This window comes from Xenopus laevis, chromosome 2S (assembly GCF_017654675.1).
Source record: "Xenopus laevis strain J_2021 chromosome 2S, Xenopus_laevis_v10.1, whole genome shotgun sequence".
In the NCBI taxonomy this organism is placed as follows: domain Eukaryota; kingdom Metazoa; phylum Chordata; class Amphibia; order Anura; family Pipidae; genus Xenopus; species Xenopus laevis.
Window position 1 is genome coordinate 88570955 of NC_054374.1, and position 14941 is coordinate 88585895.

General features: G+C 40.2%; 1 protein-coding gene across 1 annotated transcript in view; it reads left to right on the forward strand.

Moving 5' to 3' along the window:
• Positions 1 to 2254: 2254 nt before the first annotated feature.
• Positions 2255 to 14941, forward strand: part of tmem132e.S (transmembrane protein 132E S homeolog) — a 246825-nt gene continuing 234138 nt past the window's right edge. The window contains exon 1 of the mRNA XM_018248589.2: positions 2255 to 3792. Coding sequence (XP_018104078.2) covers positions 3681 to 3792 — 112 coding nt within the window. The 5' untranslated portion in view covers positions 2255 to 3680. The remainder of the gene's footprint in view (positions 3793 to 14941) is intronic.

Below are 14941 nucleotides of genomic sequence, written 5' to 3' on the forward strand. Positions count from 1 at the left end.
TTTGAGCTCTCTATAAATCTATTACAGTCCCTGCCTGATTTTTAAATCAGGGGTGGCCGTGTCCTAATGGTCCCTGTCAGAAGCACAGTAGGAGGGAAATATACTATCACAGCCAATACCCGATCACATGCAGTCATACAAGCAATGACAGACTTCAGTTGCCTAACTGCTGATTGGTTCCTATCCGACAGTGCAGTGTGCTGACTACCAGGGGCACTCTGCCAATGAGGCGTGTTGAGGCACTGATCTCAGGAGGCAGCGCCCCCCCTGGTTGCCAGGGGCGTCAAAAATGTTGCTCCTGGTAACTAAGAGCCGAATTTTCAGTTTTCAACCTAGAAATTCGGCTCTTCTAGTGCAGAGAGCGCAATTTCGCTCTCTGCACTAGCGACGTGGACCCCCGACCCCCGTCCTGTGCTGAATGTGAGTGCCGTGGGGAGGCAGGGGGTGACAAAAACTAAGCTGCCTCGGGCGGCAAATTGGGCAGGATCGCCCCAGCTGACTACCTCATTAAATCAACCTGAAACAATACTTTTTAAGCACATTCCTTCTATGTTTTAAAGAACATAATGCACTGGCACATTCTTGCTTTTCACACTATGGGGCAAATTCAATTCAGTGAGAAAATGTTATCTCATGATTTATCATATGAAAAGTCATGGACGAGATTCAGCTTTTCTCCAAATTCAGTTCTGCTTTTTTCCCCATAGACTTCAATAGAGTTTTCACGTTATAAATCATGCGTTTCTAAATTGAATTGCATCTCAAATCTCATCAGTGACTTTTCACATGATAAACCCTTTTCTCATTGAATTGAATCTGGACCAATATGTGTCCATATCTGTTCATATAATATCCCCATGAAATAGTTCAAGAACAACATTGTTGTGCTTATTCTACCCTAATACAGATATGCATTGGTATTGTTATTCTGGTTTTTTAATCATTTATTTTTTAATATGTAGGTAATATATAGACACTTTCACTGCAGGGAGTGGAGAGACCAGGAGAGGGCAAAACATCATCTCAAGAATAATGTGATATGAGAGTCTGCAGATTTGTGTTCCACCTGAGTTCAGTGCTTAAGAGCGTCTGTATGAGCACAGGCTCTAAGTCCTAAATTGTTTCCATGGATGATGTCACTTCCATTCTGCGATGATGTCACTTCTGGTGGCGCCTGGTTGGGCTGTGTGTAAAGTCTCTGATTGAAGCTCTACAGATTTCCACTATTAAGAATATAAGACCCTTAGTTGATACTATGCATAAGGTCTACTTGCTCTCCAGATGTTGGGGATGTCTATCCTAAAATTGTAAGCTATTTTCTAATACCTATCAGTATAGCAATATAATAAAATTGCAATTGAAAGCAGTGTCTTTACCTGCCCTTTGATATTGCTTCTCAATGTGCCAAACTCAAGAATCAATGTAGCAAAAAGCAACTCTCCTCCAGGCAAGACTGTAATTCCCATAATGCCTTGCACATTTCAGTACTTGACTACACATTCAATGCTGCAATTGTAGTAAGCCAATTAGAGGAGGGATCTAAAGGTGGCCATACATGGGCAGATAAAGCTGCTGATATCGGTCGTGTATGGTGGCTTCTGACGGGTCTTCCCGATCGATATCTGGCCACGATATCGATCGAGAAGGTTTGCTTCTTACCCGACCGACCCGTCGGAGCCCATTGGCGTATCGTAATCCGATCGTTCGACCATACGGCCGAACATTACCCCCGATATAGCCATGCCATTAGTGGCACATCGGGGAAAGATCCGCTCGTTTGGCGATGTCGCCAAGTGAGCAGATCTTTGAGTCTATGGCCAGCTTTAGAGATAGTCAGACATTCTTCTAATTGCAATTATATTGACAAATAAATACAGATACCTAGCAACAGAGTTTACTAAACATATCGTAGTTTTTCATGGCATCAAATTTTGCAACATCCCTTGAAAAATGTCTTGGTGGTGTCTTCTCCTCAATGGGGTAAGATACAGGGCTTACAGTGCTGGCTACAGACCAGATAATACCAACACACCTCACTACAGGTTCCATTCTATCAGTTTCATCCTGAATTGTCTGTATCGCTATAGTAAATATGGGCAGGAGATGTGTAGCTGCCTCCCCCATCTGATCTTCAAGCCAAACTCTCTGCAGCCTTGGCCAGTGGAAGGCTCTGTGTGTGTGTGTGTGTGTATGTGTGTGTGTATATGTGTGTATATGTATGTGTGTGTATGTGTGTGTGTGTGTGTGTGTGTATGTGCGTGTATGCTGCAAGTTACAGGAAGACCCCCCACCCCGTGGGTTAAGGTGAAAACCTGTTGGCTCGTGTGGTACCCAGACTGACACGAGACAAAGGGTGTTGGTAGAAGCTCATTAAAGCCTCTGCAGTACACAGAGCCGCGGGCGGACACTCAGGCTAATACTGTACGTGCTGCATCTGCCTCCAGCTGCCTCACTACTGCGCTACTCGCTCTTGCTTCTGTGTTTTCGGAGCACCGACCACTTGCCACTTGGAAACGAATAGTCAGACCCTGGGGGCTCAATACCTTCCGACCACCTGCTGCAGCTCCCTAGGGTCATATAAAACATAGCAAGCGACGACCCCTACAAGCATTGTATGCGCGAGCCCGTTTCCCTCCCCACCGCCGCCCTCTCCTTTTCTTGGCAGCCCACGTGAGCCAAACAGCTTGACTGGCTGCTAACCCGGAGCTCTGGACTCATCCAAGTCATTCAGCAGCGCCGGGGACGGAATCAGCATCTCTCTCGCTGCTCTCTGCCAAGGACAACGCTTCGGCCCCCTATCTCCTTGAGAACTCCAAGAGGCTGCCCTGTGTGCACCGCAGCTTTTATACGCACAACTGTCATCTCTCTAATTGCCATTGGCTTCAGCTGTCAGACTGACGACTCAGCCCGTTGTGAGCGCCCACTTATCAAGTCGCAGCTTTCCCAGCCAAAGTTTGTGTGTGCGACTCCAACTCCCTGTGGGGATGATAGTAATGCGCGCGTCTGGCTGATGGGAGACTTTGATTCGGATCCTGGCGGAGAAGCCGTTCTGGGTGGTTTTTGCTTTGCACCGCGGACCTTACAGGAGACGTGCCTTGGGAACTAAGATCCTCTCTGTTATTCTCACTAGCCTGGATCCACAGTCCTTGGGGGCCCTGTATGGAGCTATAGAAAACCCTATATAAAATGTAACTAAACTTTTATCCTACAATTTATTTCTGGCATTTTCTGGATACATAACATTGTCCTTCAGCAAGAACTCTCTGGAGCTATACATGTGTATGAGGAGCAGCGCAGTCTGCCTCACGTTTGGCTTTAACTGATCATTGGAGCCTTCACAAGTGGCATTAGCTGCTGCTGCCATGTAGGCTGGAGGGGAACCTTTGCGTTTCTCCGCTTAGCACCAATTAGCTTGCAGCACCGATTTCCTATCAGCCCATGCGGAGCCACTATTGTTAGTAATTGCGCAGAGCGTTAGCCACGTAAAGCAATAGCTGCACTAAAGCAAGATTATGAGCTGAGCTGTCCCTTATTTACAACTTTATACCCTGCTTTCTTCATCAGTCCATGGAACAGGACAAGGCAAAGGGTTGAGGCTAGACTAACATACTCTGGAGGCTATCTGGCTCTATTTGTGACCTGTTCTCTGGCTCTGGGGGCTTAAGTGCCACATTCCCATCATGGCTGGAAGGAGGAGGTATCCAGGACTTTTATGCAGCTACCACCACTACAATGGCTACACTTACTACCATTACATGTACTGCTGCCTTCTGATTCTTATTGCTACAAAGGGTAAGTTGGATCTGTGAGCACAAGGGACAGATAAATGCCCTAAAGTTGTATTGTGGTGTAATGATTTTTTTTGTAAAGGTACATTGGAATGTACAGAATTCATGGTTTATTTTAGACAAATAATTCAGTCTGTACTGATGGCTGATTCTAGTTGTTTACTGACATGTTGCTATTGAGATATATATATAATGAATTGGATTGTTCCATATGCAACAATGAATTTGCAACAGTTTTGAAGTTGGGGTTTTTCCCATAAATGTATATGGGTTAGGCTTTTAACCTATATGTAAAACACAGATATTGCTTATATGCAGTGCTATAATTTCCTGTGGTTGTTGCTGGGAATGCTGTTGTGAATGGAATATTCTCTGAGTGTGTGGAGGTTTGTGTAAGGTGTGACATGTTGCCTGTGCTTTGGAGAAAAGGTACACACCGCTGAGGCGCCGACATGTATTAGATGTCACATCGATGCTGTTATTTCAGTAATTGTTGCCCCCATGTGGATTCATATTAACTCTCCCGTGTGTGCTTTTATTGTAAATGTATAGGATAATGCAATCTGTAACAAAATTGAAATACAAATTGAATAGATGTTCCTCAGAGCCAAGGCTGCTGCATTGGTAAGCCTTGTCTCTTCACATTCCTAATGCCTGTTAATGTTATTTAGAAAAAATAATAATAAGTGGTACCATGTGCAGCGTTGCATACTAATAGAAAAGTAAAGAGTTAATGTGATTACAAGGGCCATTTGTTGCATGATTGAAATGCAAAGTGCCATACAGACAGTAAAGGTAGTACAGGCAGTTAGATGGCTTCGGCAATATATGATGTATCCATTTTCTGATAGAGACCTGCTTTTAGCTGAGGGTATTTACAAACTGTAATATTTAGTGATTTTAAGATTTTTTTTTTTGGTGACAGCTAAGATGTGTTAGGAAAATCTCTGGCACCCAAGAGTAAAATTAGGGATGTGCAGACAGCTTTCCCAGCTGTGTTTGGACTAGACACGCTACCTGCAGCCTCCAGGTGTCCTTACAACTCCCAGCTGCAGTCTGTCATGTTGCGCTGGGAGTTGTAGTGTAAGAACATCTAAGGCTGCATAGGTTGAACATCCATATTCTGAATGGAAAAAAGTGCAAGCATGGAAAATTTGTCCTTATTGAATATAGATTGGACAATATATATATTTTTTCCATACAAAAATTAGATAATTGGATGGATCTCTAATGTGCGTGAGCTTTCTCTCTCCCCCACATATAAATCACTCAGGTCATACCTTCCCTTTGTCTACAATTAAGTTTTTTGCATAATTGACTTGTAGCGTGTACCTGCCATCTATTCATAGTGGGAGGAAATCACTTATCATTAGTACGAGTCAACTTTTAAATTAATTTTCCCAAAAATATAAGGTGTATTTTTGTTCTTTAGCAGTACAGGATGCAGAGCAATCCCTCACATTAACATAAAGGGACAGATGAAAGACACAAACTGCTGTAGTTTTGCTTTTACAGGAACCGTATATGCAGAAGAATCATAACATCCACGAAGCAGTATATGTAATTATTGGGATGCAAATATTGACTTCTCTGGTCCCTTAGCCTAGTGGTGTCCCTCAAACAAGTAGTTGTAGGTAGGAAGAATGACTAATAGCAGGGATAGCAAAACAATATGGTGCCAGTAACACTTAAGATCAGTGGTGCCAAAACTAACATTCTTAAGAAGTTCTTGGAATACAACCCAAGAACTAGAATTGGCTCACCCTGCTGTCTTACCCTTAGTGGCACCACTACTAAAGATGCCCTTCCCTGATTTTGGGTCAGTGCGCTATGAGTCCTATAGATTTCATACTTTTCAGTAAGATTTCAATGTGGAATTTTAAGCCGTTGAGGCTGGTTGAGCATCTTGCTGTGCAACAAATCTTTCAATATGTGATGCATCACAGTACAGTTTTGTTTTACTCCATTTCCTAAAACAAGTTCCTACATTTGTAATTACCATGAAAGCCCTTAAACATTAATACTCTACCCAGTTGCATTAAGTACATGTGTTTTTTTTACGGCATTCGACCTTTTGTGATGTTGTTTGTGCGCATTGGAGCCTTTTATTTATAGGTAATCTATTTAAACTGGTTCCTAATAAATCTCCAGAAGACATACTTTAGCATAATACAGTTTGGATTTCTGAAGTGCTGAATGAATCTTGATGCTCTTTGTGACTGTCCTCTGTCACAACACAGAACAGCCCTATTGCATTAGCTTTTATGCATTCAGTGAGTAAAAAATGGTTAATCTATTGAGAAAATAAGACAGAGTAAAAAGATAATTGTCTGTTACAATGCATACTTTGCTTTTCAATGAGAGACCTTAGCAGTAAATAGAAAAGTACAGTGTGCATGGCTTTCTCATTGAAAATTCTTGGTACTCACAATGGAATTGTGTATCATGCTTTCCTCATGGCCAATTTCATGCTTATTATTGCAATGAAGTATACAGCAAAGCAGCTGCTATGCTGGCCGGTAAAACACCTTAATAACAAAATAGTTGTACACTTGTCTTCAAAGTACATCAGTAAAGTCAGTACCCAAAAAATGACAAAGAAAACGGACATATATATTGCTCATACTGGCAGTAAAGAAATTTATAGAGCAACATTTATCCAGAGCAACACCATGAATGATCTGTGCAGCAGTGGGACAGAGACCCCCTGAGACAGAGCAAAGACCTACAAATACTGTAGATGATTTGATAACAGTATTTCTTTTCATGTGTCTGTGTTCATTTTGTTTAGTGTAAAACCAGTACACTTTCAATTGGGTACCATTTGTAACCTTTCTTTGAGAAGCATAAGTCACAGGAAATAATGGGATAATGCAGTGTAAGCCTGTGCCTTGTACATAAACAATTTTATATTGTCAAAGTTTGGTTTTATGCCCCAAGCTCTTATTTTGAGAATACAGACTGCTATTTCTCACACATATAGTACCATGTACTAGACTTTAATAAATCCACTCTGGTGGCACAGCAACCCTATTTTCATTTTGTTATGTTTTCTATTTCATTTAAGGTATGGCAGTCCAAATTATGGAAATACCTCCATATCCTGAAAGCACTTGGTCCCAGTTATTCCAGATAATAGGTTCCATGCTTGTAAGCGTGAACTTTTTAAGCTTCACACATTGTTTTAGTATCCTAAAGTATGGATACTGCAGTTTGTCACATGTCCCTTCCAAAAAACATGATATGAGGTTGCGTCATGCATGATTCCTTTATGTAATGTAGACTGTAATTAGTCCCTCGACAGTTTGCTGTAGTAAAACTGAATGGAGCTGCAGACAGGTTTCTGCTGAACTGTTACATCACCCAACCATCCATGTAGTTGATCGCTCATGACTCCATGGAGAGCATTTTGACAGTATGCCACTTTCTATCAAATCACATGTGATACAAAAATAGCTGGTGTAACTTATTATTAATGGAGAAAGCTCTGTAAAAGTGTATAAACTGGCATGCACCATCTGTCCCCATTAAAATGTTTGTTGTTCTCAGTCCCCCAGGAATGGCCATGTCTTGTTTTCAGAAGACTACCAACAAACCTGAAGCTTAATGGACTTGATAATCCTTTTAATGTCAGGAAAGGGAACCACTCTTTGGAATTAGACCATAAGCAGTCCTCTCCATATGGTCTTGTGTTTTCATAATGTTTTAAAGACAAGGGTCTCACACTTTATTTTCCATACCACCCAAAAAATACTTGATTCACGCAAGTTAGCAAAGATATATGATGCAGGGTCGGATTGAAACCAGTGTCATTTGCAACTTTTTTTTAAGTAATCAGCACTCGTCTTAAAGGATAACTAAATGGATGTTGGAGGAGCAGACACAGTCGAAGCAGGATGACGATTTATTTGAGCATGCTCCTGCAAGATCTGCGTTGGTGAACTGACTGAAGAGGATCCGCAGACAGGCAAACATGGTGCTTTTGAACTCGGTTGCACAACTCTGCAGTTTTATGGCAGGTCAGCACAAGGCTTTTGATGCAGTTTCACTACACCTACCACAATTGCTTCAGATTTGCCAAAGTTAACACAGCTGCATGTGTTCTTTGTCGCAAATCAGGTACATTTGCGCAAACTATTTTTTAAATGTCCCTTGCGTTATTTCTGGTGTTCACTGGCATCTGGTGATGTGGGCAATCCATTCTTTCAGCACAACTGGACTGCTGTGATTGAAGCAGGGCACTTTGAGAACTGTGGAGCTACCTACCTGGGTTACGGAGGTCATGTGTCAACAGGAGCAGCAGCATTCAATTCTGAACAGGCACACATTGCAACGATGCAGAAATGCAAGGACTCAATTTTAACGCAAGTGCAGGCCCGGATTTGTGGAAAGGCCACCTAGGCCCGGGCCTAGGGCAGCAGGCTTTTAGGGGGGCGTCATGCTTCCCAACCACACCCACATTGGTTCAAAAAACACTGGGGATGCGCTGGAGATACAACCATTTTTTAAATTTCCTATGCACCAATCCCCATTGCTCCTGTCCCCCTGGAGGGGACAGGGGCGACGAACGGCAGTGGGCCTAGGGGCACCCACTATGTAAATCCGGCCCTGCGCAAGTGTTACATGCAACTGACTGCAGGGAAAGCACTGCAAGCTCAACTGCATTTGCAGATATCTCTATGAATACAGGTATGGGACCTGTTATCCAGAATGCTCGGGACCTGGGGTTTTCCAGGATAATGGATCTTTCTGTAATTTGGATCTTCATACCTTAAGTCTACTAGAAAATCATTTAAACAATACATAAATCCAGTAGGCTGGTTTTGCTTCCAATAAGGATTGATTATATCTTAGTTTGGATCATGTTCAAGGTACTGTTTTATTGTTACAGAGAAAAAGGAAATAATTTTTAAAAATTTGGATTATTTGGTTAAAATGGAGTCTATGGTAGACTGCCTTTCTATAATTTGGATCTTACTGGATAACAGGTTTCTGGGTAACGGATTCCATACCTGTATACATATTTATATGGATTTTTCCGGATTTTACATAATACTCCGGGCTATTGCTACCAATTACTTTTTCCTGTAGGAGAAAATAAGACTCTGTCCCTGAATTTCACCCTATTCATTCAAGAGATTGCAGAGGGTTGTTTTACGTGTTATTTGTTATATAGATTTGCCGTACATACTATGCAACCCTGCAGTGAAAAAGATCTAGTACTACAGGGCAATGTATACTATAATTATGTATGCCATCATTTGTAATGTGTGTAATGCATCTGGTATGCTGAACAGAGTATTGATGTTTACAGATCATTTTGATTTATGTTGTGAGTGGCCAAGTTCAGTCATTTAGAGTAACCAACAGGCCAAACTTGTAACTGTCCATCTATTATACATCAATTAATTGCATTGTTATTACTTAGATAATTTAGTTGAGAATTATGTTGTCCATACCATTCCCCACTCAGGACAAACATACTTAGATTTTGGTTAGTTATCTTTTGTGCAAAATAATACTTGTGCATTACATTTGGAGGCTGAAAAGGTTGCAGGATAAGACATCACTAATCTAGTCAATCATATTTCAAGTGGTGCATAATAACCTATCTATTGATTAATGTTTTGGTATGGCGTCAGGAAAAAAATGTATTTTCAAAGGTTAAATCTTTTATAGTTATGTTAAGATTAATAGGTTAACTGTTAGCAACTTATTAATTCTGTAAATAATGCGAGGATCATGACAAGGAAATCAAAAGACTTATCATAGAAAGGAAATTTATTACTTTCCATGAAAATATTCCTGTGCTTAAACCTGGCAATTATATACCTCTGCCCTGTGTTTGTAGATTAATTACGGTGATAAATGCCCCCTCAAGAAATTTAGCATTTTGTAATCAAGGTTATGTCTGCATAATGGAACACCAACAACCAAGAGTAATTAATTGTTTGTGTTTGTCTTTCATTTGGTTAGTAACCCAATCAAGGCAATCCTCATGCCTCAAATAATAGAACTATAAATAAAATAGTTTCTGGTCCCTAGCAGAGAAATAAAAATGCACATTTAAAAGATTTTTTTAAATACACTTTGCACCAAGAACAAATTCAGCTGAGAATCATATTGTTTGAGCAGGTTTCACATTATTTCTTTATTTTACTGGGAAACGTAATATTTTCGGCTGTAAAAATGGACAATATTTGTTTTTATACAAACAGCATGTTGTATTTAGACAAAATTAATTCTCACCATCAAAAACCCTTCTGATAAAACTTTACCTTAATCTGCTCATGCTTTTCTTCTCACCCAACTCTCCTACATGCTTCATGAAGATAGATCAGTCCTTTCCCAGTTATGCATGAGCTCCTCAACTGGCATCACCCTTATTCTGGTTGTTAGACTTACAAGTACTATAAAAAGGTTATCTTGGAGAACAACAAAGTGACTTATGACTTCACCGTAGTGACTTTATTGCAGTACTTTCAGCACAATAAGTACTGCAATAAAGTGATTATGGTGCACTCATAAGTTACATTGTTGCTCTCCAGGCTGTGCTACATGTTCTCCTCTTACATGTTATAAGTCTCTTGCCAATTACTCCCTGCCCACTCTTACCGCCACTTCCCCAAAGGGGAAATACTTTGGGGAAGTGGAGGTACGAGTAATATCATTTTACAGTTAACATAACCCTGTTAATATATTCTACAGCCCTGTACATATGGGTATTCTTGTATGGATACCAAACATACAAGCATAAGGTACAGTATGTGGCTTTATGGGAAGAGTTATCATCATGGAGATGTAGCTGGACACCAGTGACAGAGAGAAAAAGGGAATTCATACAGTCCATCTCTCTGCCTTTATATGGGTACATAACTGGAACATAAAGCTATAATATTACATCTGATGTATTTTTATTCATTCATGTGAAATCAATTATGTCTTTAAGTACATTGTGTGTCTTGGGCTGTGTAGTTGTGGCAAATGATACAATAAATAGGAGGTAAATGGGAAGTGGCATCAGCCTAAAGTCCTTTTTTTTAACATCTAGGTTGACTGTTATTATTGTGAGGGAGCGAGGAAGTGCTCTCTACAATAGTAGATAGTAGTCTGCTGACCATGTTTCCTTTTAGAAGTTTAATTCCTGAAGCACAATATGTAAAGTACAATATGTATCCCCTCTGCATCTTACTACTGTATGTTTATAACAAGAGGATAAGTAACCTCAGGGAGCAAAGATTTCAAACCACTACTTTACAGGTCAGCAGAACTGAAAGAACTTGTTAATATATAGGTTAACATATATTGCAATATATTGACAGTAATGTCATTCATCCAAATTGGATGAATTAACCTGAAAAATGTTTGTAAATAACACTACAGACTTAAATCGTGTTGGGTCGTTGATGTGTTAACACTTTGCGGTTGTGGTTATCATACTTTTAGTATGGGAGTTTTGCAATCAAAATGTTGACCTTCCTTTCTAGTATATATAGTGAGGATGCCCTAACCCCTGGTTCAACCTATGGTCTTCCAGCTTTTTCAATCTCCAGATCCCAGCACTACCATCTTTCACTGGCATTCTGGGAGTTGTACTTCATCATTTGATGGGCATCAGGTTGCCAGACGATAATTGAGTTGGTCTTGTGGCATAAGATTTTTTTGGATAAGATATATTCCTTGTTATTCACTGAATATATTGTTGATTGGATGAAAGCCATTGATAACAGATGGGATACTTTGCAGAGAGGTATAGACCTGCTTCCAGAATCACTTTAAGCAACTCACTCATGTCATGTTTTCATTCCATCTCTGACAGCTTATTGCTTACTTGGTAAATATGAGTAAAATCAAGTAAAACTTGACTGTAATCGTGTTTGTTTTCTTTATTGCTTTGCGTTATTTAGTTTAAAGTTGATCTTTTGATTTGATATCCCCCAGGGAGCTGCGATGCCACATGCAGAGCTGTGACATGAGCATATTAGGAATGTTATTTATTAGCATTTTCAAATTTATTTTGCTACATCGTGTGCCAAGCAGTTATAATTTACATAGTAAAGGCAATAAATTGCAGGCAATGGATGAATAACTCAGATGAGGTGGGTTCAGTGAATATAAAGAGAGAACAGCTACTGCTAACATACATTGTATCATGCAGCTCAAAGTCAATACACCTTTAGTGCATTTATGTATCGCATTATGTATATTTTAGATTTTTTTAATATATATTTATGATAATGTAGTCAAGCAAGGACATGTAAATTAGCATGTGATTTGTCAGATCAATGTCAATCCAAACGTGGTCATACAGGGCAGATTAAAGGTGGCCATACACGGAGAGATCCGCTCATTTGGCAATGTCACCAAACGAGCGGATCTCTTCCCGATATGCCCACCTTGAGGTGGGCAATATCGGGCTGATCAGATCATGGGGCCAATGATTGGATCCTAACGGTGGCTTTACAGGTGGATTTTTAGTCCCATCTGATCGAGATCTGGCCCATGTATGGCCACCTTTAGGCTGTCAATTAAGGTCCTTCAGACTGATTTGGCAGCTTATCTACCTGTGTATGGGGCCCACAAAACTGATAACCAGAAGTTGATCGGGCAAGATCGGGCAAGTTTGATTTTCTCAATGTCTCGTATTACCGTCATTTTAATCGTAGGGCCAAACAATTGGATTCATCTGATATCGTCCAGCTGAGTTGGATATATCAGGGAAAGATACACTTATTTGGCGACCTTGCCAAATGAGCAGATCTTATAGTGTAAGGCCAGCTTTATGCAAAACAAATAATTTGTATGAGATGTATGGAAATGTCTGTCTGAAGTGGACTGACCACATATACTCTATTGACGTAAGGCAAACTGGGGTTCTAATCTTTTAATGGTGATAATACAGTGAGCAGAAAACATGGCATCATTAACAGTACTAGGGCTCATTTATGAACATGGGGCAAATTTGCACCAGGACAGAAACCCAGCTTTGTTTGCTTTCATTGTTCTACTGTACCTGCTGCTTGCTGAAAATACTAATCACTAATTGGCTGCTATAGGTTACAAACTCAAGTTCAAATTTGTCAAGTGTCTATAAATAACACCCCTACCCATTATGCTCTTGGACAGAGTGTGTGACATGCCTGGATTGTTTGTATTGTTGTTTACATGATATGACACAAACTGTTTACAGAACGCATGTCCACCAAAAAATCTGGTCAATTAACTCTTATTGAAAATGTATATACATTTTAATCTGTAAATATAAAAGTACACATCCACAGAAAAAAATGCCTACTGCGTCTGTCCCTGTGTCCAGAACACAGTCATTAAGAAGGATGCTTAAAACATTATAATACTGGATTAATCTGGTTGTGCATGACGAAGCATGACACCCTTTTTGCACTTTTAAGACACAGCAGCAGAATTGCTCTGGGGACTGTTAAAATGCTGGTAAATCAGGCATTGTAAAAGAACATTTTATATTCTGCCTTTGGCTGCTAAAGTATTATTAACAAATTAAGTTGCAGAAAGTTTTTGGAGCTGTAACTTAACTTATTTATTACAAAGCCAAGAAAATAACTGATTAAGAAAGTCAGTGAAGGGTGGAAACTGCTGTATGGCATTGACATTTTCATAGTTTTGGTTCACAAAATAAACTTAGAGCCAAAATGTTAAATCTTTCATTACAATATTTTATGCAGCACATACTGTACTGCCTTTTGTAGAAGATAATTGCAAAGAGACAGAGAACCCTCCTACATCTCCATATGGCTTGGAGTTATGAGCAGTTGAGCTGTCACATACTGTTTAGAAGACTGTATTTCACATATATATTCCAGTTGGTTATTGCATAGACTAGAGAAGTGGACAAGTTATCAGAGTTTAACATATAAGCATTTTTCTTTTTAAGGGGCACTCCTGCCACGAGGCGAGTTTGGAAACTCACCCTAGGCGGCAGCAGCCCACAGGTCACCAGGGATGGTTAAAACCACTCCTGGTATTTAAAGAGACAAAATTCTGACTTTTAAATTGGAAATTGTTTCTTCTAGTACACAGGCGCAATCGCCCCCCCCCCCTCAACCCGCTCCAGTGCTTGGAAATGTAAGCGATGGGTGCGAGTGGAGGGCATCATCCGAAAAGCCACCTTAGGGCGGCAAAGACCCCTGAAACGCCCCTGCCTTTGTAGAGACATGCTTCCAACAGTCTAAATCAGGGGTGCCTAAGAAGCAGATCGAGGTCTACCTGTTGATTACTTTACATTTCCTGGTAGACTGCTACTTTAAATGCATAACTAGGCATAGCTCCGGGTATTGTAGGATTACCCACTAGACGCAGGTTAGGTGCAAAATGAAATGCGATTGCATTGTATCAACATTACTGTGCTGTCTTCCACTTCTCTTTTGGCTGAAGTTGCTGATGCCGCTGGATGTGAACACCCAACCTTAATGTACTTCTTATTTCTACCTGGGTGCTGTAGTATCTCATTCTAGAAAGACCAGAGAAACTGACACTTTAATTATTTATCTTATTCTATTGCTAAGTTGCATACACATATGTACGATCTAATGTAAGAAGATTTATATTTTAGGAGTGGTGAAGTTTTAACATGAACATAATATCATTGCATCGTTTTTTATAGCTGTAGTACATGCTTTTGCTTTTTCTTTTTACTAGAATTCACAGTGTTTTACTCTTTGTGAGTGTTTGCTGGACACATTATATTATAGTTGTCAAGCCTGTGTTCCAGCATGTAGGGTTTTTATTTATATCATGTACAGCCCCTGATTGACTCATTAAGTAAATGCAAGGTCTAAAACAACTCCAGAGTAGTAATGAGCACATTTTTTGCCAGGTTTCGCCGCAAAAAAAAACCACCTCTAATGGGTGAAAAAATTGTTGCATGTCAAAATAAATTCTAAGTAAAGGTTGCTTCTTGTTCACGTTGGATCTCAAATACATAAAACATGAAGGCCTAACTTAAGGTGGCCATACACTATAAGATCCACTCATTGGCGAGGTCGCCAAACAAGTGGATCTTTCACCGATATTCCCACCAATGGCAGGGCGATATCGGGTTAATCCCTAGGGTCGAACGATTGGATAACAACAAAGAGACAGGGTGCCCACAGGATGAGGACCACATCAACTAGCCT